General features: G+C 61.0%; 1 protein-coding gene across 1 annotated transcript in view; it reads left to right on the plus strand.

Moving 5' to 3' along the window:
• The window catches only part of FBN1 (fibrillin 1), a 77020-nt gene extending 55826 nt beyond the window's left edge, over window positions 1-21194 (plus strand). The window contains 35 exon segments of the mRNA XM_029070440.2: window positions 317-339; window positions 1183-1310; window positions 1423-1545; window positions 1769-1894; window positions 2720-2842; window positions 3175-3297; window positions 3513-3677; window positions 4139-4207; window positions 4299-4424; window positions 4524-4646; window positions 4737-4895; window positions 5141-5212; window positions 5536-5661; window positions 5777-5899; window positions 6126-6251; window positions 6648-6764; window positions 7143-7271; window positions 7762-7881; window positions 9224-9349; window positions 9662-9811; window positions 10111-10176; window positions 10377-10493; window positions 11460-11579; window positions 11806-11928; window positions 12559-12690; window positions 13055-13180; window positions 14150-14356; window positions 14568-14693; window positions 15016-15138; window positions 15637-15753; window positions 15970-16098; window positions 16439-16558; window positions 17970-18201; window positions 18539-18701; window positions 19833-21194. Coding sequence (XP_028926273.1) covers window positions 317-339; window positions 1183-1310; window positions 1423-1545; window positions 1769-1894; window positions 2720-2842; window positions 3175-3297; window positions 3513-3677; window positions 4139-4207; window positions 4299-4424; window positions 4524-4646; window positions 4737-4895; window positions 5141-5212; window positions 5536-5661; window positions 5777-5899; window positions 6126-6251; window positions 6648-6764; window positions 7143-7271; window positions 7762-7881; window positions 9224-9349; window positions 9662-9811; window positions 10111-10176; window positions 10377-10493; window positions 11460-11579; window positions 11806-11928; window positions 12559-12690; window positions 13055-13180; window positions 14150-14356; window positions 14568-14693; window positions 15016-15138; window positions 15637-15753; window positions 15970-16098; window positions 16439-16558; window positions 17970-18201; window positions 18539-18701; window positions 19833-20225 — 4671 coding nt within the window. The 3' untranslated portion in view covers window positions 20226-21194.
• Window positions 21195-26559: the final 5365 nt, after the last annotated feature.

A 26559-nucleotide genomic window follows, 5' to 3' on the forward strand; every position in this document is an offset into this window, starting at 1 on the left:
TATATACATAAGGGGCTGAGGGAGGTGTAAATAAAGGAGGCAAAACCAAATGTAAGGTCGATGCAGAAGGGGGTGGGGGGAAATGAAATGACCTAATCGGGGAAAGTCTCTTAGAGGAGATGTGCCTTCAATAAGGCTCTGAAGGTGGGAAGAGTGATCGTCTGTTGGTTACAAAGAGGGAGGGCGTGCCAGGCCAGAGGCAGGATGTGGGCGAGAGTTCGGAGGCGAGATGGACGAGATCGAGGTACAGTGAGTAAGTAGGTTTTTATTAGAGGAGCGAAGTATGCGGGCCTGATGCAGTAGTGGGGCAGGTAAGGGCAGGAGAGGACAAAGTGACTGAGTGCTTTAAAGCCGACGGTGAGGAGTTTCCGTTTGATGCGGAGGTGGGTGGACAACCCCTGAAGGTACTTGTGGAGTGGGGAAACATGGACTGACTCTTTCTGTAGAAAAACAATCCGGGAAGCAGAATGAAGTATGGCCTGAATGGGGAGAGACAGGAGGCGGGAGGTCAGCAAGGAGGGTGAGGCAGTAATCAAGGCGGGATAGTTTAAGTGCCTGGATGAACATAGTAGCAGTTTGGAGAGGAAAGGGAGGATTTTAGCGATGTTGTGAAGGTTGAACCGTCAGGATTTAGTGACAGATTGAATATGTGGGTCGCATGAGAGAGATGAGTCCAGGATAACGCCAAGGTTATAGACTTGTGAGGCAGGAATGATGGTGGTGCCGTCTACAGTAACAGGAAAGTCAGGGGGAGGACAGGGTTTGGGTGGGAAGACGAAAGCTTCTGTGAAGGAGGAGTATGGGGCCCTCAAGGCTCCCCTGGCTTCGGGTTGCAGTGGCCGTGAAGAGCCAAGCCTGGCCCCATTAGACCTCCGGGATTCTCCGGAAGAGACAGAGCGCGTTGCTCGGGGCCATCCCCGCAAGAAGAAATCCAGCCAGGCAGGGCAGGGCAGGGCGCCGGGCGTGGGGGTCTCTGAGGGTCCCCAGTGGGGGGACTCCAGGGGCACCGGAGTGCACCCCGCGGCGGGCGTTTTGCCCGGGGTGTGTCTGGCTGGCCGCCAGGCGGCCGCTGTGTTTTCCCGGGCCTGGGCCCCGGTCGGGACAGGTTGGTGGATCGCGATGGGGCGGGGTGGGGGGAGGGGGGAGCGGCCGAGCGGCATCGGGAGAACCCTCTCCTTCCCCCCCAGACATCAACGAGTGTGAGATCGGAGCCCACAACTGCGACCGGCACGCCCTCTGCACCAACACGGCAGGGAGCTTCAAGTGCAGCTGCAGCCCGGGCTGGATCGGCAACGGCGTCAAGTGCACAGGTGAGGCCGGGCGCCAGGAGTCAGTTATCCGCCGTCCAGTCCTGGGCCACGGTCGCCAAGATGCCGCGTCCCCGCCCCCAGCCCCCCTCGAGACGCCCCTTTGCCCCCACAGACCTGGACGAGTGCTCCAACGGGACCCACATGTGCAACCAGCACGCCGACTGCAAGAACACGATGGGCTCGTACCGCTGCTTGTGCAAGGAAGGGTACACGGGAGATGGTTTCACGTGCACAGGTGGGCGCCCGCGGGTCGCGAGGAGAACAGGCGGCGGAGTGGGGGGGGGGGCTATCCCAGGCACACTGTTCTGGACAGCCAGGGCGTCTTGTAGGGTTTGGCAGAGTTTCTGGGTCATCTGGGGTTGCGGTGGGGGGGAGGGGGAGGGGGGGCGTTGGGGACAGGCTGTGGGGTGGTGGATGACCGCTGAGGCCGGACTGACCGCCGCCCCCGGGACTCCCAGATCTGGACGAGTGCTCCGAGAACCTGAACCTGTGCGGGAACGGCCAGTGCCTCAACGCCCCCGGCGGCTACCGCTGCGAATGTGACATGGGCTTCGTGCCCAGCACCGACGGCAAAGCTTGCGAAGGTATTAGAGGCCCGGGCCCGGTGTCATGCGAGTGGGAGGGGCAAGAACACTACGCCCGGCCTCCGGTCTGTACCCCTCCCCCCCCCATTCCCCGTTCTCCTTGCGCTGCTCTAGAGCCTCCTCCCAGGCTCCTGCCCCTCCCAGATTTCTCCTTCTGCCAGCATTCCCGGGGGGCGGTAGAAACTGCCCTCCCCATCTCACGGAGGAGGAAACTGAGGCCAAGAGAGGTTCAGTGACTTTTCCAGATCTCATAGCAGGCAGGCGGCAGAGCTGGGACAAGAACCCCTATTCTATACTGAACAGAGCTTTAAACTTGAGGTAGCACCTTCCTCCCCTTTCCCTTCCCATGACATGAGACAACACAACACCGCAGAAAGAAAGATGCCTTGATGTGGCACTTATGTGCAGATTTATAAATTATAGACTATAGATTATTTATCTTTATATCTATCCCCCCCTCTCGACTGTAAACTCGCTGGGGCAGGGAACATGTCTGCCAAGCCTGTTGTATTGGACTCTCTCAAGTTCGTAGTACAGTGCTCTGCACACAGTAAGCGCTCAATAAATATGATTGATTGATTAAAGAACCCGCGCCTCCCGCCTCCCGCCTCCCAGCCCCGCGCTCGGCCCATGAGCGCCCGCTGCCCAAGGACGGTCCCCCGCACTGTGGAGCCGGTCGTGGTGTTTCACGGCTCCGCTCCGGGGTTAACCCCCAGCCCCGGTGCCGCCTGGACCCTGGGCCTGCTCTGTCTGCGGCCCGCACGGTGTCTGCTGCACGGTGCCCGCCGCACGGTGCCCGGCGTCAGACGAGCCTCTGCTCCGCAGACATCGACGAGTGCTCCCTGCCCAACATCTGCGTCTTCGGCACCTGCCAGAACCTGCCCGGCCTATTCCGCTGCGAGTGCGAGACGGGCTACGAGCTGGACCGGAGCGGCGGCAACTGTACAGGTGGTTTGGGCCTAGATATGGGAGAATCGCCCCCGGACCACCCCCCGCCCCGCCCCCCACCGCGGCTGGTATCCCCATCGCCTCCTTTCTTCCCCGCCCCGAAGGGGGCATCCCCGGCGCCTCCTCCCCTCTCCACCCTGAGGCTGCCAACTCAGGGACCTCCTCCCCTTCCCTCCCCCTCCCCTCCCCGCAGCTGACATCCCCGGGGCCCCTTCCCCTCCCCACCCCGCAGCTGGCATCCCTGGAGCTCCCTGCCCCCGGGCGGTGGTAAGAACCGGGCATCAGGTGCCTAGGGCCGCTGTAACCCCGCCGACGCGCGCGGCCCTTGGCAGATGTGAACGAGTGCCTGGACCCCACCACCTGCATCAGCGGCAACTGCATCAACACCGCGGGCAGCTACACCTGCGACTGTCCGCCGGACTTCGAGCTGAACCCCACCCGAGTCGGCTGTGTCGGTCAGGACAGGGCACGCCTTTCGGGGAGCCGGGGGAATGGGAGGGTTGGGTGTGGGGTGGAGGGACCTGGAGGCTCCCAGGAGGGAGGGGGGTCTTGGGGATTCAGAGAAAAGATCGGGGGGGGGCGGCCTACAATGGGGTTTCTATCTTTCCGGGGTCTTGGGATCCCTCCACCGGGCCCCATCCCATCCGCCGCGCCTGGCCCCTTCCCGCAGATACCCGCTCCGGGAACTGCTACCTGGACATTCGCCCGCGTGGCGACAATGGCGACACATCCTGCAACAACGAGATTGGCGTGGGTGTGTCCAAGGCCTCGTGCTGCTGCTCGCTGGGCAGGGCCTGGGGCACCCCTTGTGAGCTCTGCCCAGCCGTGAACACCAGTGAGTACGGGCTTGGAAGTCCGAGGGGCCTGGGCCGGGCAGCAGAGAGGGGTCAGCGGGGTTCTAGGGATCACCAGGCCTGGGGGAGGTGGGCCGCGGGGCAAGGGAGAGCCCAGGGTGTGCTCCAGGACTGTGCGAGGGTTTAGGGGCAGGAATGGACCACAGAAAGGGGTCGGATGAAGGGACAGACCAACCTGAGGTGGGAAATTGAATCGAGTGGGCAGGACGTGTATGGAGGGGAGAGGGGAGGATGCTCAGTTGCCTGCTTACCCCCCCCCCAACACACACACGCACACACACACACACACAAACACACACTGGCCCCATCTCCCCTACAGAGTGGAAAGGGTTTGATTGGCATATCTCAGGGGGGGAGATTTGAGGGGGGCTGGTGACCCAGCGCTGACCTCCTCGCTCCCCTCGGGCGTTGACCTACGCCTGCGGGGTCGGTTATTCAACAGCGGAGTACAAGGTTCTGTGTCCTGGAGGAGAAGGCTTCCGCCCCAACCCCATCACAGTTATCTTGGAAGGTGAGGGCGCGGGGAGGGGTGCGTGGACCGGTGGAGAAGGAGGGGTCGGGGCGAGCGGGGCGGCATGGGAGCTAACCTTCGCCCTTTGCAGACATCGATGAGTGCCAGGAGCTCCCCGGGCTGTGCCAGGGTGGAAAATGCGTGAACACTTTCGGAAGCTTCCACTGCCGCTGCCCCTCGGGGTATTACCTCAACGAGGACACGCGCGTGTGTGACGGTGAGGCGACGCGGGGGGCCGAAGTGCTGGCGAGTGTTTCCGTGAGCGGGAATGGGCGGGCGAGCGTGTGCGAGCCACAGCCTCTCTGTGCGGTTTCAGACGTGAACGAGTGCGACACCCCCGGGATCTGCGGGCCGGGCACGTGCTACAACACAGTGGGCAACTATACCTGCATCTGCCCCCCCGACTACATGCAGGTCAACGGCGGCAACAACTGCATGGGTGAGCCACACCCCCCTCCCGACCCCCTCCCCTCGACCGCCCCCGGTCCCACGATCCTTGAACCCTGACCCTGCCCCCTCCCCCACCCAGACATGCGACGGAGCCTGTGCTACCGCAATTACTATGCGGACAACCGGACCTGCGACGGGGAGCTGCTGTTCAACATGACCAAGAAGATGTGCTGCTGCTCCTACAACATCGGCCGCGCCTGGAACCGACCCTGCGAGCAGTGTCCCGTCCCCAGCACTGGTGCGGACGCGCGGCCTGCCCCTCGGTGCCCGTGGTGGAGGGCAGAGTGGGCACGCTGGGCGCCCAGGGGGGCGCCTGGGGTACACGACGGGGCTGCGGGGGTTCTGGGCGGATTTTCTGGGAAAGCGTCTCCAAGCCCCGGCGGGCTGCGGTTTTCCCGGAGATCTCCCGGTTGGGGGTGTCAACCCTTGCAGGCGCTCTCATTCTATTTCCCTCCGGGAATCACCGGCGCTCTGTCGCTGCAGATGAGTTTGCGGCCCTGTGTGGGAGCCAACGCCCCGGCTTTGTCATAGACATCTACACCGGCCTACCCGTGGGTGAGCTGGGGGTTTCCTATCCGTGGAACAGGTTGGGGGAGGGAAGGATGAGGGGGTTCCCTGACCATTTGGAGGTATTGGGGTGTAGCCATTGGGCTTCCTAGAACGTCCGGTGCTGGGCACCGTGCCATCCGCAAATAGGCAGTCTCTCCATCTGTCCCCCACCCGACCTTCTGTCCTTCCAAACCAAATCCCCTCCCGCTCAGGGCACGTCCCCTGGTGCTAGGCCTGGGGGCGGGGTGTGGGAGGCCTCGGGCCGTATGGAGTCCCGTGGGGCTGGACCCCGGGACTCCACCCCCGTAACGAGGCCCCACTACCCCTAGACATCGACGAGTGTCGGGAGATCCCGGGCGTCTGTGAGAACGGCGTATGCATCAACATGGTGGGGAGCTTCCGCTGCGAGTGCCCCGTGGGCTTCTTCTACAATGACAAGCTGCTTATCTGCGAAGGTGGGCCAGCGACCCCCGCGACCCCCACGACTCCCGCGACCCCCGCGACCCCCGAGATCCCCTGACCCCAGTCCCCCCGGGACCTCCGCCACTCTCCCTCCACTCCGCCTCGCAGACATCGACGAGTGTCAGAACGGCCCCGTGTGCCAGCGCAACGCCGACTGCGTCAACATCGCCGGCAGCTACCGCTGTGACTGCAAGCCGGGCTACCGGTTCACCTCCACGGGCCAGTGCAATGGTGAGGGGACCCCTGCCCTGCCCTCAGCGGGACTTCTATAGGGGGAGGGGAGGTTCAGGGGTCGGGAAACCCACCGCGACCCACAGGCACGACCTGACTGGGAGAACGAAGATGGTCCCTAAGCAGCCCCTCCTCCGTCTGGACCCGGGCCTTACCGCCGTGGGGTGTCGCCCCCGAGGGGACCTCGTGGGGGGAAGAAATTGCTAACGGTGACATCTGCCCCCAGACCGCAACGAGTGCCAGGAGATTCCTAACGTCTGTAGTCACGGGCAGTGCATAGACACGGTGGGCAGCTTCTACTGTTTGTGCCACAACGGTTTCAAGACCAACGCCGACCAGACGATGTGTGTGGGTGAGTGTCTGACCAGTCCCAGGGAGGGGGTCGGGCCTGGCCCGGGGGGCGGACGGCGGAGGGAGGAGGGGTGTTCTGTCCATGACCCACGGATCTGCCCTCGGCCGGGCGAGCTGAGAACAGGCCGTTCGCTCCGTGTCTCGGTGTTCAGGGGCTCCACCTCCAGCTCAGCAAGGTCTTTCTTGGGAGCTACTCTCCCCGCTGTCCGTCGCCTCCCCGCCCCGTCCCTCCCCCCTGCACTCCTATCCCAACCCCCCGGCCCTTGTCCCCCCAGAGTCTCGGCCTCCCAGGGCCGGGCTCTGTCCTGCCCCTTCGCCTGGGGGTGGGGGGTGGGGTGTCCAGGACCTCCATGGTGACTCCGTCCCCCACCCCCCGGAACGTCTGGGTCCCCAACAGACATCAACGAATGTGAGCGGGACGCCTGCGGCAACGGGACCTGCCGCAACACCGTGGGCTCCTTCAACTGTCACTGCAACTACGGCTTCACCCTGTCGCATAACAACGACTGCATCGGTGAGAGCGGCCGCCCGCCCGCTCCCCGCCCCCCGGCCCAACCAAACCGTGGCCCTGCCCTGACTGACCTGCGCACTGACCCCAGCCTGGCCTCTGGCCCCCAACCCCCTTTCCCCGTCCTGGCAGCGGCCACAGAGCTTATTAGCACGGCAGTGCTCTGCCCCCACCCCCTAGGGCACTTTTAGGGATGAAGGAAAGGGGTTAGGGTGGTTTCTCGGGGTTGGGGCGGTACCTGGGGCTCGGAGGGAAGGAGCTGGGGCGCTTTTGGGGGGTTGGGAGGAAGGGGTCAGGGCATTTTCTGGGGTCGAGTGGGAGAGGGCGGGAGGTGGCTGGGCATGGCCCGTTTCGGTGGAGCTGGAGCTGGAGCTGGGTTTGCAGACGTGGACGAGTGTGCCGCGGGGAACGGAAACCTGTGCCGCCACGGCCAGTGCATCAACTCCGTGGGCTCCTTCCACTGCCTGTGCCACGACGGCTACGCGGCGGCCCCCGACGGCAGGAGCTGTGCAGGTGAGGGGCGTCGGGGCGCAGCGGTTCGGGGGCCCGCAGGGTCAGGGACCTCGGAGGCGGGGGCAGGATCCGCGGGCTCCCCCTCCTCCCAGGACAAACGTACCCCAGTAGCGGGTGCCCAGGCTACTCTGGGTCCAGCTGCCCCTTGCTGAAAACCTTGCCCAGATCTTAGCCTTCAGACCTCTTCTTCCCCTGCCCGCCGGATTGTCTGTCTCTGGGATGGGGGGTGAGGGGGTGGAGAGAGGGGTTTTTTGAGTCTGGATCTATGCCTCTCTGCGTCTCCCTTGCTCAAGGACACAGAAGCTCACATATTCCCCGCCCCAAGGCACACGAAGATATAAAAAGACGTAGTTACAACACCGCCTCCCCGCCCCCCGCCACACACACACACCAAGTAAAAAGTCATGCCCAAAAATGCCACACAAACTCTCTCCCAGTGTGTTGTGGGCCAGGCGGGCCTAACCAGCATCTCTCTCCCTGTGCTGCTCAGACGTGAACGAGTGTGCCTTGGACCCCGGCAAGTGCGCGCCAGGCACCTGTCAGAATCTGGACGGCTCCTATCGGTGTATCTGCCCTCCGGGATACAGCCTGCAGAACGACAACTGTGAAGGTGGGGGCCCCCCGGAGACAAACCGGAACCATCCGTCCAGTCGGTGCCTCCTACTTCTCCCCTCCCCTCCCCTTGGCTTAAGGAAGGCCAAGGCGAGGAGGCAGCTTGAAGTTCTGCCTGAGCCCAATCAGTATTATGTGCTGAGTGCCCACAGAGAGAAAGGCCAGAGACTGAGTGCCCGCAGAGAGCCAGGACACGGATGGAACGCCCACAGAGAAAAAAGCCAGACAACCCAGCTCCCATTTCTCTGAGTCTCTGCTCTGGGGGCAGTGGATGAGAGCCGTGGCCTTTAGGGAAATGCGTTCCTCCTCCCTCCAGCTGTCCAGAAAGCTGGATACCGGGTCGGGGAACAGTCCCAAATCCGGCCGGGAACCTGAGGACCCTGAGGAGACCCCAGAGACTTCCAAGGGCTTGTGGCCCGAGGCCGAAGTGCCGGGTTCGTCGTGACCACCAGGTGGCGCGGCAACTCACCGCCGTCCCCAGAAAGCAATCAATCGATCCATCAATCGTATTTATTGAGCACTTACTGCGTGCAGAACAGCATATTAAGCGCTTGGGAGAGTGCAATATAATACAGTTGGTAGACACGCATCCTGCCTACAACAAGCTTATGGTCTAGAGGGAGAGACAGACATTAATCAATCAATGGTATTTAATGAGTACTTACTATTCTTTTTATGGTATTTGTTAAATGCATATTATGTGCCAAGCACGGTACTAAGTGTTGGGTAGATATAAACTAATCAAGTTGGACATAGACTCTGTCCTATTTGGAGCTCAGTCTTCATTTCCATTTTATGGATGAAGTAACTGAGGCACAGAGAAGTGAAGTAACTTGCCCAAGGTCACCCAGGAGACAAGTGGTGAAGTAGACATTAGAACCCAGGTCCTTCTAACTCTTAGGCACGTACTCTAGCCACTTGTCCATGCTGCTTCTCTATGCACTCTACTAAGCACTTGAGAGAGTACATACAATACAGTGGAATTAGCAGACACGTTCTCTGCCCGTAACGAACTTAACATTAATATAAATAATTTATAGGTATGTACATAAGTGATGTGGGTCAGAGGGTAGGGTGAATACCAAATGCCCAAAGGGCACAGATGACGCAGAAGGGAGAGGGAGCTGAGGAAAAACAGGGCTCAATCGGGGAAGGCCTCTTGGAGGAGATGTGACCTTAGTAAGGCTTCCACCGTCTACCCGCCCCCATCGGGTTCCTCTTGCCCCCTTAGTAGCACAGAAGACTGCAGCCTCCCCTGGGTGGGGTTGGTGATGGCGTCTCCTGGTGGCCTCCCTCCCACCCGCTGACACCCGGGGCTGGGGGATGTGTCACCCCTGCAGATATCGATGAATGCGTGGAAGAGCCAGATATCTGTGCCCTGGGCATATGCAGTAACACTCCAGGCAGCTTCAAGTGCCTGTGCCCAGAGGGATTCCTTCTGTCTTCTACGGGGCGGCGCTGCCAAGGTAGGGCTCGGGGTGGGCCAAGGGCGGGGCCGGGGGTTCCACTGGCTTTTTTTTTTGTATTTGTTAAGCGCTTACTATGTGCCAAGCACTTTTCTAAGCGCTGGGGGGGTGGGGCAGGGAGGATACAGGGTGATCAGGTTGTCCCACGTGGCGCTTGGCCGGACCTGGGACGAGAGGATCGCTGATCCGTCTGACCAGCCTGAGTTTGCTTGGGGAGGGGGCGGGGGTGGGGGAGAGTCTTTTCCGAAGACCTCAGGCCCCTGACCCCCGGGGGAGCCGCTCTGGCGGGACGCTGACCCCTGCTCTCCGCAGACCAGAGGAGAAGCTTCTGCTACGCCAAATTCGAGGGGAGCAAGTGTTCGGCCCCCAAGTCCAAGAACCACACTAAGGTGGAGTGCTGCTGCGCGCTCAAGGGCGAGGGCTGGGGAGACCCCTGCGAGCTGTGCCCCAGCGAGCCTGACGGTAGGACGCCGGGCGCCACCGGAGCGGAGCCGGGGCCCCGGGAGGGACGGAAGGACGGAGGGAGGGAGGGGGCAGGCCGGGGTCGGGGTCGTGGCCGACCAGCCTCGCAGTGTAACCGCGCCCCTTCGTCATCACCCGACCAGGGTCTCCTTCCTCCCCCCGCGCCCCAACCCCTCGCCTCGCAGAGGCCGTGCGACTTGGGCTTTGGGGTGGGGGCTCGTCAGAGGGGCCGTGTTGCGGGGCGGGGGTCCGGGATGGGAAGGGGTGAGAGGCGGTGACCTGATCGTGTCTCCGCGCAGAGGCGTTCCGCCAGATCTGCCCCTACGGAAGTGGAATCCTGGTGGGACCGGACGACAGCCGTGTGGGTGAGTGTCGGTGCCCCCCTGCCCCTGCCCCGCCCCGCCCTAAGACACCCGCTGCCCCTCTCGGTGTGTGGGGGGTCACCCCCTCCCCCCCATTCCACATGGACACCGGACCTGCGTCAGGGACTTAGGGTGTTTTCGGGGTGATCCTGCCGCCTCCGCCACGACCGCCTCTCTCTCACCCCCACCTCACCCCCGCCTAGATATGGACGAGTGCAAGGAGCCCGACATGTGCAAATATGGGCAGTGCATCAATACCGACGGCTCCTATCGCTGCGAGTGTCCCTTCGGCTACATCCTCCAGGGTGTGGAGTGCGTAGGTGAGTCGCCCCCGGCCACCCCCATCTCCCCTCAACCCCCTCCAAGGGCTCTCGGGAATTGCCCCTAAGGAGGCAGCTAGAGGAAAATAGACTTTTTTTCTTCTCCCACTCCCTTCCATCTGGATTTGCACCCTTCATTCACCCCTCTCTCAGTCCTACGGCACTTTATGTGCATATCCGTGACTTATTTATATTAATGTCTGTCTCCTCTAAACTGTAAGCTTGTTGTAAGAAGGGAGCGAGTTCATCAACTCTGGCATATTGGACTCTCCCAAGCGCTAATTACAGTGTTCTGCACATAGTAAATGTTCAATAAAAACGAGTGATTGATTGCCCTGCCAACACTCCCCCTCGAAAGGGGCTGAATGGCGGGGATCGAGTCGCATGCTTGGTGTAGTAGTGGAGAGACCCCACAGGCTGGAAGATCTGGGGTGCCCCTGAGCCCAGGGGTCCCCTGGCCTGCGCTCGTCCCCATCCAGAACAGGTCATTTATTTCCCATCCAAAGTCTTCGGGTCTCTGAAACCGTAACCCCCTACTTTTCCCTCCCTGGGAGAGGTTTCCTGCCCCGGAGCTCCCGAGACCCCCCAAGCCACGCCAGCCCAGGTCAAGGGGCACAGGGCTGACCCAGCGAGGACTATAGAGGCAGAACTATGGAGGCCATTTCCCATCTTTGGGACGGGGACACTGAGGGCTCGGGTGATACCGAGTAGGCGGAATTTAGCCCCAGGAACCAACCCGGCCGCCTACCCTGCCCAGGGAAGGCGAAGAGAGGTCAGCGGCCCGCCTAGGCTGGGTTTCTCCCCAAGCCGTCTCGGCGCCCGAGACGGTTTCCTCTCTTCGACCTGCTGGCCCCTCTCCCCCCGCTCCCCGCCCCCCTCCCCCTCCATGCGGTGTCCGCCCCTCCCCGGGACCCCGGCACCGCGGTCCCACTCAGAGATCCGGGGCGGGGGGCGATTTGTGCGCAGATACGGACGAGTGTGCGGTGGGCAACCCCTGCGGCAACGGCACGTGCCGGAATGTCATCGGTGGCTTCGAGTGCATCTGCGAGGACGGGTTCGAGCCCGGCCCGATGATGACCTGCGAAGGTGAGTCTCTCCAGTCCGGCCCGGCCCGGCCCGGCCCAGCTCAGGAGGCAGGCAGGGGGCTACGGGCCGGGAGGAGGTACCCGAGTGTGGGTACCAATCCGACTCGCCTGGTGGGATCCCCTCTCACTGGCCCATCTGGGCCGGGGAGACAGGGGAGCCGGGGGGACGGGGGTGGACTTCCGAGAGAAGGGGAAGCGGATCAAGACCGCCCTCCTGGCCGTTGCAGATATCAACGAGTGCGCACAGAACCCCCTGCTCTGTGCCTTCCGCTGCGTGAACACGCGTGGGTCCTACGAGTGCAAGTGTCCTGTGGGCTACGTCCTGAGAGAAGACAGGAGGATGTGCAAAGGTGAGACCCGTATATTCGCCGAGGCGTCCTGGTCATCCCCCTGTTCCAGGGCAGGATGTCCCAGATTCTTGCTCATTCACTTTCGGTGGGAAGGAGGGGAGGATGGGGAGGAAAGTGCAGGTCTGAGGAAGTGAGGGGGGAGAAGGGGGGCGGGGAGGGGGGAGGGGAGAGAAAGAGGAACAGAGAGAGAGAGGAGGCAGGGATTTTGGTGGAGTGCAGTAGGTAAAGGATACGATTGTGATCACAGGATCCTTTGATGGGCTTGGGTCCGGGGGGGGGGCGGTGGTTGGGTTTAGCGGTCAGCACGAGCTCAGTCTGGAAGCCAGGAGGTGGGGTGGTGTCAGTGCTCAGGTCTGACCTCCCCTTCCTCTTGGCCTGGTCTGACCCTGCCCTGTCCCTTCCCTTAGGACCTGCTCCTGCCCCAGCCCCTGTTCCTCTCAGCTGACCCTCGCCCATCTTTTCTTGCCCCTCCTAACTCTCCCTGCCTCCCTCCCAGCTGACCCTGCCTCTCCCAGATCATTCTGTCCCTCTTCCTAACTCACCCTGTCCCTCCCAGCTGATTCTGCCCCCTTTCGAGCTGATTCTGCCCCCCACCCCCACCCCGAGCTGACCTTCCCCTGGTTCTTGCAGATGAGAACGAGTGTGAAGAGGGAAAACACGACTGTGCGGAGAAGCAGATGGACTGCAAAAACCTGATTGGCACCTACATGTGTATCTGCGGCCCCGGCTACCAGCGGCGGCCGGACGGGGAGGGCTGTATCGGTACGGGAGGAGGAGAGGAGGGCGGGACGGGAAGGACTGGGTCGTTACCACAGAGGCGGGCCTCAGTGGACGGGGCCAAGGGTTAGATGGCCCCTCTGGAGGTGGAAAGAAACTTTGGCACAAATGACCCACCCCTCCAATCCCATCCCCAACCCCAACTCCTGAGCCCTCAGTGGGAGCAGTCTCCAGCAGCACCCCCGGATGTGAGGGTCCCTGGCCTTTGGGGGAGGGCGGGGGATCCCTGTCCTGCTGCCCGGTCACCTAGAATCCGGCCACATAGTCCAGTGGCCTTCCTTCAGGCCCCTTCGTCCCCTCTCCCAGCCCAGTCACCTGCCCCCTTCCCTTGCCGTTTCTCCCGCCGCAGACGAGAACGAGTGCCAGACCCGGCAGGGACTGTGCGAGAACGGTCGCTGCCTCAACACCCGCGGCAGCTACACGTGCGAGTGTAACGACGGCTTCACGGCCAGCCCGGCTCAGGACGAGTGTCTCGGTGAGGAGCGGCGGGCTCCCACCTGCCCCTCTGCAGCCCCACCTCTGCCACCTCCGCCCCCACGGGCCCCTCTGCAGCCCCAATTCCGGCACCTCCGCCCCTACGTGTCCCATCTGCGACCCCCACCCCCACCCCCGCCCTCTTTGGGCCCCTCTGGTCTCCTGCTCCCGCGCGACAGTGTCCAATCTTGCTCCAGAGCGCGTCCACATAAACCCGCCTCTCCTCGTCCCCCTCGCTCCGGCTGCTCCCCGTTCCGGGAGTCGAGTCCCCAGCTCGCGCCCCCTGGGCAGGGGCGAGGCTGGGCGGCCCCCTCCCCCTGTTCCGCACCGGGCTCAGCCGGAGAGCCTGGACCCAACCTGCACCGGTCCGGCGAGGCCCCCTCCCCGGGGGCCGCCAGCGGGACCAGGGGGGCTCTGTCGGGCCGGCGACCCGTTTCCGACCTGGAGAAAGGGCCGGGGTTTCGCGGTACATCCTCCGCAAATCCTGAGCCAGCGCCCCTGTGAGGAATCCGGCATCGGCCCGGGCAGTCCATCTCCCTGCCCCTCTTCCCCCATCCCGGGTCCCAAGTCTGCGCTCGAGGTGGACGCCGGGCCCACCCCCCGGCTCCCCTCCCTGGCACCGCGGCCCTGCATGGCCACTAGCTTCTTCTCTCACTGGTCACGACTCGCTCGGAGGGCTGGCCCTCGGCCGCCCATCCCCCGGGCCCCTCCGGCCCCCGCTCGCCCCTGACTCTCCTCTCCTTCGTTCCGCCAGGCGCCTGCCGCCTTTCCTTTCTTGCTGCTGTCGCCAGCCTTTCCCCCTCCTTCTCGCCTTCGGTTCGCCAGGTACGCTGCTTTTCCTCCTCTCTCATGGGACTTCTGGCTAATTCTGCACTCTCCCCCCCACGTGGTCCCCCGCACGCCGACCCGGGCAGCCCCCCTGACCAGTCTCCCCTCGCGCCCGCCCGGGCGGCCGGCTCCTCTCTTCCAGACAACCGGGAGGGCTACTGTTTCAGCGAGGTGCTGCACACTATGTGCCAGATCGCCTCGAGCAACGCGGAGCCCGTCACCAAGTCCGAATGCTGCTGTGACGGCGGGAGGGGCTGGGGCCCCCACTGCGAGCTCTGCCCCTTCCAGGGCACCGTGCCCTACAAGAAGCTCTGCCCTCACGGCCGCGGTTTCATGACCAACGGAGCAGGTGCCCAGGCCAGGGGGGTTGGGCTTGGGATCGGGGGGCACGGGCGCAGGGTGGGCCATCTGTCAGCATCTCCTCCCCGCCACGAGCCAGGTGGTCGGGCACCAGCTTGGCCGCCCCTCTCTGCCCAACGGCAGGCCTGGGCACGGGCTCAGACGCGGATTTGGTGCCCCTTCCCCACGCCGTTCTCTGACCCCTGTTCCCTGGCCCCCAGATATCGACGAGTGCAAGGTGATCCATGACGTTTGCCGCCACGGAGAGTGCGTCAACGAGAGGGGGTCCTACCACTGTATCTGCCATACTGGCTACACGCCGGACCTGACCGGCACCGCCTGCGTGGGTAGGTGGGCGGGGTGGGCACAGGATGGGACCGGGGACAGGCGGCCCTCCTCGGAGCCAGGGGGTTTTCGGTGAGATGAGAGCAGTGCTGTCCGGAGCAGCGCGTTCAGGACAGTGGCCATGGACTCGCCCATCTCCTGCCAAACGCCCAGCGCAGCGCTCCTCACACAACGAGCTCCGCCCATCCTGGCGATGGTGGTGATGAATTAGAGGCCAGGAGGATCGGCTGTCGTTGGGAGACCCCCTGCTCCCTGAGGGAAGGTCGGGGCCCTGGGCTTTCCCGCGCCCGGCGGGAGAGGACTGAGTGTGTCTCTCCTGCCTAGATCTGAACGAGTGCAACCAGGCACCCAAACCATGCAACTTCATCTGCAAGAACACGGAAGGGAGTTACCAGTGCTCCTGCCCCAAGGGCTACATCCTGCAGGAGGATGGAAGGAGCTGCAAAGGTAGGAGCGGGGCCTGGAGGGTGAGGGCGGAGCCGCGGGGCAGGGGGACGGGGCTGGCTGGCGATGGAGAACCATATTAATAATGACAATGGTATTAGGCCGTTACTACGTGACAAATGCTCTGAGCTAGGTACAAGATCATCAGGTCGGACACAGGGTTGGCGCCAGGCCTGGCCGGAGGGGCTCTCCCCGGGGAGCCGGCGGCAGGCAAATGGGTAGGTGGATTGGGGGCTTGCACAGGACTGAGTCCCCATCGTGCCTACGGAGCCAAGAGGTGGGTTCTCCAGCCCCTGGCCGCCCGACCGGTCCCACCGGGGACTGATATCTCCGCTTCCTCTCGGCCCCGCCAAGAGGGGGCATTTCCTCCTGAGCCCGCCTGCCCGACACCGAGCCTTCAGGCCCCGGAAGGAGGCCAGGTTTGCCCTCTACCCCCTGTCCCCTCCGTCCCCACCCCGGCCCCCTGGCTCCCCGCGAGCAAGCCCGTGTGCTGTCTTCCAGACCTGGACGAGTGTGCCACCAAGCAACACAACTGCCAGTTCTTGTGCGTTAACACCATCGGGGGCTTCACCTGCAAGTGTCCTCCTGGCTTCACGCAGCACCACACGGCCTGCATAGGTGAGGTCCGGTGCTTTCACCCCTGTGCCCTCCCGGGGCTACCCTTGCCCCCCGGGCTGGAAGGGAGAGAGGGAAAACCTCAATAATACAGGGAAAAGGGGATAGCGCGTGTGCCTGCACCGAGCGCTTGTCTGCGTGTGCATGAAGGACGGTGACTGTGTGTGGTTATGGGTACGCCTTTGACCTCTGCGTCCCCCGTGCCCCCTGTGCCCCCAGATAACAATGAGTGTTCCACGGAGGTGAATCTCTGTGGTGCCAAGGGTGTCTGCCAAAACACGCCCGGGAGCTTCACCTGCGAGTGCCAGCGCGGCTTCTCTCTGGACCAGAGTGGCGCCAGCTGTGAAGGTGGGCGCGATCTCACACTTCCTGGGGGAAGGGAGGATGGGCCGGGCATGGGGAACGGGCTAGCCTGACCGACCCTGGTCCAGCGTCCACTCCCTGTCCAACTCTAGCCGGAGGAGGGAGTACCCGGGAAGCGGCATTAATGGGGAGGATGGCGGCGGTGGGAAGGGCGGCATGCAGCACCACCCCCTTCCTCGGCTCCCGCCTCTCTTCCCACTGCTTCTTCTGTCCCTTCTGTAGAAGCCCCTGGTAGCGTCAGGTCAGCCACTGATGGGATGGGGGCGAGGGCGGGATCCAGATGGGTAGCTCTGAAACGGGACTGGGGACTTTCCTTCCTCCACAGACGTGGACGAGTGTGAGGGCAACCACCGTTGTCAGCATGGCTGCCAGAACATCGTGGGAGGGTACCGGTGCAGCTGCCCACAAGGCTACCTACAACACTACCAGTGGAACCAGTGTGTGGGTAAGCTACGGCTCGACCCGAGGCACGCTGGCTGGGAGAGCCCAGGCCCCGGGCCTGAGCGGAGCCTGGCCCCCTGGAGTGGGCAGGGCAGCTGCGGGGGATGCAGGGGAGGGGGCGGAGCTTAGTCGGGGGCTATGGCTGCGGGCTGGCCACAAGCCAGGTTTCCTGGGGCCGGGAAGGCACAAGGCACGCTGGAGGAGCAGCCAGGAGCCTGTTCAGCCCCTTGGCCTTCGGCCCAACCCTGGGGGCCTAGCAATACCATCCCGGGCCAGGGAGTTTCTCTGTTCCCTGAGGTGCTCCAGCCCTGTGGCTTCTGGCTCTGGCTCAGGAATCAGTCCAGACAGAAAGCCCCTGCTGACATGGGCTGGTCTGGACAGGAATGGGCCTCTGAGATCCCCACCTTCTCTAGGCCGGGTCAGATGGGATCTTCCCTAGTGGGCCTGGTCAACGACTACCCTTTTGGGGACCCCAGCCTGCAAAGTTCAGAGAGAGTCAGGAATGGAGAGGGAGAGTCAGGGGTGTGAGGTGGTCTATGCTGGATCACTGGGAAAAGAGTCAGGGAAGGGGAGGGGAGAGTCAGGAGGTTCCTGCTGGGTCACTTGAGGGGAGTCAAGGATGGAGAGGGGAGAGTCAGAGGTGTTATTGGCTCAGTGTGGGTCACTAGAGGAGAATCAGGGCTGGAGAGGGGAGAGTTGGAAGTGTTGAATGGTCCATCCTGGATCACTGGAGGGAGAGTCTGGGTTGGAGAGGCGATAGTTTTATTGCTATGTTTTTGTCTGTCTGACTCCCCCGATTAGACTGTAGGCCCGTCAATGGGCAGGGATTGTCTCTGTTGCCGAATTGTACATTCCAAGCGCTTAGTACAGGGCTGTGCACATAGTAAGCGCTCAATAAATACTATTGAATGAATGAATAGTCAAGATTGGAGGGGGGAGAGTCAGAAGTGTCGGAGGGTCCGTGCTGTGTCACGCGGGAAGAGAGGGGTGGAGACGGGAGAGGCAGGTGTATGGGGCCGCCTAGCCTAATCATGAGGGAGGGTGTCCAGAACGGTAACTAGCAGGTGGTTCCTCCCAGCGTCCCGGTGCCGCTGCTGGAGACAAGAGTCCTGGTCCGAAAAGGCCACAGGGCTGCCCCGAGGCTGCCCCGTGGCGCTGAGGCTGAGGGTCTAATGACCGGACAGGCCCAGGCCGGATCCCTCGCGGGTCTCCAGTCGGGGCTCGGCTCAGCTTCTTGCCTCGGGCAAAGGCGAAAAGCGGGAGATGAGGAGCTCTCCCTGAGCACCCCGGCCCTCTCCACCCCGAAGGATCTATCCGGCGGGGCCGGCGGATCTACGTTTCCCGAGCACGTTTTGTCCCTGGCGGGGCGGTGGGGCCGAGGGTGAGCGAACGTGGCCTCTGGCCTGTTTCCGCAGACGAGAACGAGTGTCTGAGCGCGCACGTGTGCGGCGGGGCGTCTTGCCACAACACGGTGGGGAGCTACAAATGCACGTGCCCCGCGGGCTTCCAGTTCGAGCAGTTCAGCGGCGCCTGCCAGGACGTGAATGAGTGCGGCTCCCCGCAAGCGCCTTGCAGCTACGGCTGCGCCAACACGGAGGGCGGCTACCTGTGCGGCTGCCCGCCCGGCTACCTCCGCGTCGGCCATGGGTGAGCCCAGGGGACCCGCGTCCGGGGCACCCGAGCCCGGCGGGTTCGAGCCCGGGACCACGGGTGGGCGGACCCGGGGCGGGAAGGAGCGCCGGGATTCTGCCCAGGAGCGAGTTTGCCTGGGTCCCCCAAACTCGTAGGGGAAGAAGGGGGTGGGGTATCTCTGGACGTGGGGAGCGGGTGTACACCCGTGCACGAGAGAGGGGGTCTGCCTGTGCAACACTGCGGGGCAGGGTTTAGCCAGCTCCCCACCCCACCGCCTGCCTCCCCGGGCTGGCTCGGACTGGGCGCCTGTCCGGCCCCGGGGGCGAATGTCGACGGTCGATTTTGCCCCTAGGCACTGTGTGTCAGGGATGGCCAGGGGCCTGGACCCTCCGGTCAGCGGCGAAGTGGACGACAACTCTCTCTCCCCGGAGACCTGCTACGAGTGCAAGATCAACGGCTACCCGAAGCGAGGCCGTAAAAGGCGGGAGGTCAACGACACTGCGGCCGCGGTCGAGGTCAGTAGCCCGGGGAGGGGGGTGGGGGAGGTGTTGGACGGCCCCCTGCCTCTGCGTTTGGTGGTGGGGGCGGTCAGAGGGGAGGGGGAGGGGGAGGGGGAGTACGCTTTCTGGCCTCCATCGTCCCGCGTGCGTGGGGCGTTCCGAGGTGTGCAGTGGTCTCCGGGGAAGGACTGTAGGGGACTTGGGCAGTTTATTAACTTCCTCTGTCTCCCCTCTAATCAGACAGTTGGCCCCTCCCCCTGGCCTCCCCTCCGCCCTTATTCATTCATTCATTCATTCATTCATTCAATCGATCGTATTTACTGAGCGCTTACTGTGTGCAGAGCACTGTACTAAGCGCTTGGAAAGTACAATTCGACAACAGATAGCGACAATACCTACCCAACAACGCCCTTATCCTCGTGGTCCCATGTCTACTCCTGTCTCCCCTCCTGACTCCCTCCTTTCCCTCTCCCCCAGGCTCCAATGCCCAGGCTCCGATTCAATTCAATCGTATTTATTGAGCGGTTACTGTGTGCAAAGCACTGTACCAAGCGCTTGGGAAAGTACAGCCCAGCAACAGTGACAATCGCTGCCCACAATGAGTTCCGTCTAGAGGATCCCAGGGTGTGGGAGCCAAGGCCGCCTGGGAACAGGGGAAGGAGGGGCTGAGGGAGTAGGATGGGATCCTCTGCCAAGACTCCGAGTTGGGGAAGCGGGAGACTCCCGAGGGGGCGGGGGAGGGGGAAACAAGCCAGCGGGATCCCGGGGAGGAGCTGGGTGGGGGAGGCGGATCTGGCCAGCAAGCAAAACCGGCAGTGAGGAGCGGGCCGCTTCCCCTTTCCTTTCAAATGTCTCCCGGGAGGTCCGGCTGGGTTGGGACTGGAGGCGCCGTTGGCCGCCCCCAGCCGCGTCCCCTCCCGACCCTAGCCACCCACCCCCGGGGGGGGGGGGGCGGAGGTGGGAGGGGGTCACGGGCGCCAGCGGGGGGTTCCCCGTGGAGCCGATTAAGTTGAAAGGACCCAGCCAGTCCCGTGCACCGCCCCCCACCCCTCGTTCCTCTCGACGGGACACGGAGTCCAGGAGTGCGGAGGGCGAGGGGTCCGGGGGAGGGGTCGGCGGCTCTAACGCCCACCCGCCCCGGAGCAGGACCCGCCGGCAGCGGGCAGCCCCCCGGTGAGCCTGGCCAGCTGGGACGAGGAGCAGACGGCCGTCTTCGCTTTCAACGTGTCCCGGGTGAGCAGCAAGGTCCGCATCCTGGAGCTCGTCCCCGCCCTCTCCGCCCTGACGAACCACAGCCGCTATCTCATCGAGTCCGGCAACGCCCAGGGCCTCTTTCGCCTCAACGCGAAGGAGGGCGTCAGCTACCTCCACTTCTCCAAGAAGAAGCCGGTGGCCGGTACCTACTCCCTCCAGCTGAGCAGCGTCCCGCTCTACAAGAGGAAGGAGTTGAACCAGCTGGAGAGCAAGCACAATGCAGACTACCTCAGTGGGGAGCTGGGAGAGAGCCTGAAAATGAAAATTCAGATCGTGCTCCATTAATTCGCCCGCCAGAGACCAAGCCGGGGAAAACCAAAGCTCGCCAGGTAGAAGTGGACATTTTCCGCAAGCAGATTCTCCATATCATAGGTACAGTCCGGCCCGCCCCGGCCCGAGCCCGCCCCGTGCCCGGGGTCGCCCACCGCCCACGCCCCTGGAGGTGGGGGCGGCGGCCGCTGGCGGGCAGGGGAACGGAGCGGCGGCTCCCGCCTCCGGCCCGACTTGTATGATGATATGATGAATCTGGGACGTGGGGAGGGGTCGCCCTCGGACAAGCCCCTCCCCCCGGTCGGCGGGCCGCTGCCCCCACTCGCCCCTCCACCCCATCTGGAACTTTTCTCCTCCTCCCCACCTCCACCTAACGAGGGCGACCATTTATAACGTCTCTTCGGTGCTACTCAGTTTTTTCAAACTAGATTTATAAATGCACTGTCGTAATATCCACACATCTTAGAAGGCCAAAGGGCAAGTATTCAGTCCAGTACTCGTGCAGTAACGTTCAGCCAGCCGACGTGCGCTCGGCAGCAACCGCAGTTATGCCTGTAACCTCGAACATGTAAATTAAGTGTGTGTATACTGTAACCCTGCTCTAGCGTGGTCGCCGAGGCGTTTGTAAACGAGAAACGGCCCCTCGACGGGAGGCCTGGCCGTGATGCTCGCTCGCCGCCCCCGGGCCCCGGGGGTGGACACAGCAACCCGACGACGAAACCAACCTCTGGGACTCACCTCCGCCGAGGGCTGGGGGGCGGCTGGGGAACCCTGGCCAGCGGTGGCCGGTGCCCCCGCCGGCCAAGGCCGCCCTTTCTCCCTCCTCCCCTCGCCCCTTCCCCCACTCCGTAGCCCCTTCCCGAGCTCTGAGCCCCCCCGCTCCCCTCATCCCCCCCGGTCACGCCGCGCTGGGACCCGGGGCCGACCACCGGCCCCCGACGAGGGTTCGATGTCACAATAAAACCGTCTCTTTTTTCTATTGTATAATAATGATGGTATCTGTTAAGCGCTTACTATGTGCCAGGCACTGTACTAAGCGCTGGGGTGGGTAAAAGCAAAGCGGGTTGGACACGGTCCTTGCCCCTCATGGGGCTCACAGTCTCAATCCTCATTTTACAGAGGAGGGAACGGAGGCCCAGAGAAGTAAAGTGATTGGCCCAAGGTCACACAGCAGACAAGTGGCGGAGTCGGGATTAGAAACCACGACTTCCGATTGCTAGGCCCGAGCTCTAGCCACTGTGCCATGCTTCTTCTATCCCCGGCAGGGTCTCCTTTCTCGGAATCCGTCCGGCAGGGATTCGGGCCAGGTGGACGCCCCCCACTCAGGCCGGCGGGGCCCCGGGCGGTGAGCGCGACGCCCCCCGACGGCGCGCTCAGAAGTCCCCGAGGTGGGACCGTCCGGGCGCGGCTGGGCCGGGGGAGCCTGGCCGAGGTTTTCGGCTGGAAGGCCGGGGCCGGCGAGGAGAGACGGGGGCCCAGTCAGGCCTCGGAGGAGGGGTCGGGGGCTAGGATCGGGACTCCCCTTGACTGAGGGGGTCTGGGAGCGGGAGAACTGAGGGCCGTCGGCTCCAGACTCCGAGGATAGGCCGGCTTCAGGAGTGACTTCCCTATGTGGCCTCCCCCCGCCCCCGGCCAGATGGCTCAGGGCCTTGGCCATCGGAGCCGTTCCGCTCCAGGGTTTGTGGGGCAAGCCGGCGGAGCCCTGGACGAGGGAGGAGAAGAAGAAAAGAGGACCGGGATAGTCGGGGGCGCGGGACGGGGGCTAACGGGGAACAGTGAGAATCGCAGCCCGAAGAACGGGGGCAGAGAAAGGCATCCTGACGGCTCGCTCTGCCGAATGTCATTTTCTCTAACCAGATCTTACTTTTCTCTAAGATTTTAGGTCTTAAAGCCGAGGTCTTCCCGGTATTTTAAATGGACGGCATCTGGCCCTCACATAATTCAAAGTCAGCAATTCTGAACGGCATATTACTGTTGCTAACGCAAGTGAAATGCAGCTCTGGTCCTTGGTTCGAGGTCTCAAGACCCCTCAATATGCAACTCTCAGTGCCCTCGTGTATGGTCCAGGTGTCCTCGGATATGGACCAGGAGCCCTGGCGTGCTGGCCAGGTGCCCTTGTGCATGGTCCAGGTGTCCTCATCCACATTCCAGACCACTGGGCTCAGTGCAGATGTGGTCCAGGTGTCCTCAAGCCTGGTTCAGGCACCCTTGAACAAAGTCCAGGTGCTCTCTTGTGCAGTACAGGCACCCTCTTGCATGATCCAATCCTGGAAGTCAGTGTGAGAGCCTTGGACCCTGGCATCGAGCATGATTTAGCATGGTGGCCCCTCAGCACCGAGTTGGTAGAGTCCTTTCAGAGGGCCTGGGGTGGTGGGAGTTTCTTTCTGGTTGTTCCTTACTGTTACCAACTGACTGCTGACCTCACATGCCACTTATAATGATGATAATAGTTATTATGGTATTCTTAAATGCTTACTCTGTGCCAAGTACCTTTCTAAGCTCTGGGGTAGTTACATGGTAATCAGGTAGGACATGGTCCCTGTACCACATGGGGTTCACAGTTTTAATCCCCATTTTACAGATGAGGTAACCGAGGCATGGAGAAGTGAAGTGACTCACCCAAGGTCACACAGCAGGGAAGTAGAGGAGCAGGGATTAGAACCCTTGTCCTTCTGACTCCCAGGCCCGTGCTTTCTCCACTAGGCCACACTGCTTGGAAGCTCAGGGCTGTTTTCTCCTTTCGCCCTGATTTTGGTCACCTATAGCCATGTTGGATGTTGGGAACCAGGGTCAGCCGGTCCAATGCCAACTCTTCCATCCTACCACGTGGGCCATGTGGGACAGTGGGCCAGCCTTGTCAGATTTCAATAAAACTCCAGAGACAGTCAGTGAACCCAAACCCCAAATCCCTTCCGCTGTGCCCCAGACCTCAATCCTTTCTGGATCCAAGTGGCAGAAACAGAATTTCCACAGAATCTGCATTGGTTTGCGTAGGGCAATGAGCTGGAGAAATAGTGAACACATGTGTGTGTACATGTCTGTATCATACTTTTGTGTGTGTGCATGGGCATGTATGTGTGTGTACATGCACATGTGTATGCCTGCATGAACATGTGCATATGTGAATGCAAGTGTATGTCAATGAGTATGTGCATATATGCTTGTGCAAGCCTGAGCATATGTATCCTTGCACATATGTTTGTGTGTCCTTGCAGGTGTATGCATGTCCTTACATGTGTGTGTATATATATATACACACATATATCCTATGTGCACATGTGCATGTGGGAACATGGATGACTCTCACAGTTGGGCTTTGGAGAGTTAAGTATGTAGTGGAGGAGCAGTAGTGAATGGAGACTGTAGCTTACTTTAGGTAGGAGAGAGTGGAAGCAAGGCAGAAGTATTTCCACAGTGATGATGATGATGGTGGTATTTGTTAAGCGCTTACTATGTGCCAAGCACTGTTCTAAGCACTGGTGTAGTTACAAGGTAATCAGATTGTCCTATGTGGGGGTCACAGTCTTAATCCCCATTTTACAGGTGAGGTAACTGAGTTGCGGAGAAGTTAAGTGACTTGACCAAAGTCACACAGCAGAAAGTGGACAGTGGTGCTTTCCTCACTGCTCTTCTGCTACCCCCTCCTCGCAGGGGTGAAGGCCCAGTTTGGGGAGCTAAGGGGGCTGGCCTGGGGTACTGCATGCCACCCCCAGCTCTGTGGGTCCAAGGGTTGAACCCATGACTGGCCCTGTCCCTTCAAGTCTAATAGGGACCATCCACCAGAACAGACTGGCCTCCCTCCCTTTAGTTTTTCTTCAGACACAGAGTTAACAACCAGAAGAGCCCCAGTGCCAGTTCTTCCATTTCCTGCCTGAGCCAGACTGCCAAACTGGGCCAAGGGGCAGCAGCGTGGCTCAGTGGAAAGAGCCTGGGCTTGGGAGTCAGAGGTCATGGGTGTGAATCCCGGCTCTGCCACTTGTCAGCTGTGTGACTGTGGGCAAGTCACTTAACTTCTCTGGGCCTCAGTGACCTCATCTGTAAAGTGAGGATTAACTGTGAGCCTCACGTGGAACAACCCGATTACCCTGTATCTCCCCCAGCGCTTAGAACAGTGCTCTGCACATAGTAAGCGCTTAACAAATACCAACATTATTATTATTATTAAAATGGGGATTAACTGTGAGCCTCACGTGGGACAACCTGATTACCCTGTATCTACCCCAGCGCTTAGAACAGTGCTCTGTGCATAGTAAGCGCTTAACAAATACCAACATTATTACTTCCTCCCTCTGTCACTAATTGGGAATCAGGTGCCCTTTAGCTCTCTCATTACTGCTCCAGGACAGCAACTCCAGTCTTGATTTTCAGACTCCAGGCTGGTCTGTCTGCTGCTGGGGTCTCCCAGCAGACTCTGCCCTACCACACTGTGTGAGTCCGTAAACTGTTGTGTCCTCTGGACATGCACGGGCCCCATTTCAGCTCTCTACCCAGCAGAAGCTTGGCTAAATTCTTAGCATATGCTCTGCTCAGTGAAACTATGCTGCTGTGAGTGATGGCCTGAGACATTTTTGACTATTTTTAACTTACTTAATTTTAACCAGTTTTTTTTTGTTCATCTGATTACATTCTCATTGTTCTGGAGGCCCTACCCCCTGAGACTGTGTAAGTCCTTTGTGGACATGGGTTGGTCTTTACTGAGTTTACAGACTGCCACCTTCCTGCTTCCAGCCCCAAAGTTTAGCCCACAGGCTTGCACTCTTAAGCGCCTCATAAATGTTGGTAAAAATGAATATCTAGAAGGTCACCCAGCAGCAAGTTTAGAATAATAATAATGTTGGTATTTGTTAAGCGCTTACTATGTGCCAAGCACTGTTCTAAGCGCTGGGGTAGACACAGGGGAATCAGGTTGTCCCACGTGGGGCTCACAGTCTTCATCCCCATTTTACAGATGAGGTAACTGAGGCCCAGAGAAGTGAAGTGACTTGCCCACAGTCACACAGCTGACAAGTGGCAGACCTGGGATTTAGAGAGTCCACCATCTGCAATCCAGAGAAAGCAACTCTGAACAAAAGCCACAAAAAGATTGAGAGATGGGGAGGCAAAAATGAAATTTGCATCAGGTACTGCAAACAGCAAAAATGGCAGCACAGCAAGGGACTATCCGTGTGTGTGTGTGTGTGTGTGTGTGTGTGTGCGCGCGCGCAGGTGTACTTGTGTGATTTAATAATTGTGGTATTTAAGTGCTTACTATGTGCTGGACACTGTATCAAGTGCTGGAGTAGATACAAGCAAATCAGGTTTCCCTGTCCCACGTGGGTCTCATAGTCTCCCATTTTACAGATGAGGTAACTGAGGCCCAGAGTAGTGAAGTGACTTGCCAAAGGTTACCCAGCAAACAAGTGGTGGAGCTGGGATTAGTACCCATGACCTTCTGACTCACAAGTCTTTGCTGTATCCACTCTGTCATGCTGCTTCTTATGCATATAGTATGTGTGTATGTATTAGGCATGTATGCCTGTTCATGTGTGTGTGCACATGAACAATGGGACCAAGTGCCCTCATGGGTGAATTTCATCCACCTGTGGTGTCTTCTTGAAGCGTGTAGGATGACTGTATTGACAAGACAGCAAACTGATTGTATAGCTAAGTAGGGGACAGGAAAGGGGTGGGAACTGATCTGCCCACCCAGCTGGCTGATGCTAGGTCGCTGAAGGCAGTTGATTGGTGGAATGGTTGGTCCATCAGGCGGTCGGTGGGCTGGCTGGCTGGGTGGCTCGCCAGCGAGCCAACCGACCGACTGACTTACTGACCGGCTGGGCCCGCCCGCCGGCTGGCTGTCTGACTGACCACAGTCTGGGCGAAAAGATCAAATAACCAGAGTCTATCCCTCTGACAATGAATGTGGCTGCCAGGGATTTCATCATTCTTCCTCGGGGACCAGCTGATTGTCTGGGGGAACGGACCAGCACAGCACAAGCTTGTCTGCCGTGTGACCTAGGGCAGGCCACTTTCTCTGGGCCTCAATTACCTCATCTGTAAAATGTAAGACTGTGAACTCCATGTGGGACATGGACTGTGTCCAACCTGATTAGGTTGTATCGACCCCAGAACTTAGTTTAGTGCCTGTCCTGTACTAAGTGCTTAACAGAGACCTTTTTTTCAAAAAAACAACACAACCCTTTGTCTGTTGTCTGGAAAACTCTTCCAGCTGAGCCCACTCTGCCTCCTCCTGCTGGGTCCTGACCCAGCCAATCTGCTCTGCCACTCCATCACTGACTCTGCCCAACCCTCCCTGCCCCCAGCCCCTTGCTAATGCCCAAACTGCCCCCAGAGCAGGAGGTTGCTTACT

Source organism: Ornithorhynchus anatinus, chromosome 8 (assembly GCF_004115215.2).
Source record: "Ornithorhynchus anatinus isolate Pmale09 chromosome 8, mOrnAna1.pri.v4, whole genome shotgun sequence".
Taxonomy (NCBI): domain Eukaryota; kingdom Metazoa; phylum Chordata; class Mammalia; order Monotremata; family Ornithorhynchidae; genus Ornithorhynchus; species Ornithorhynchus anatinus.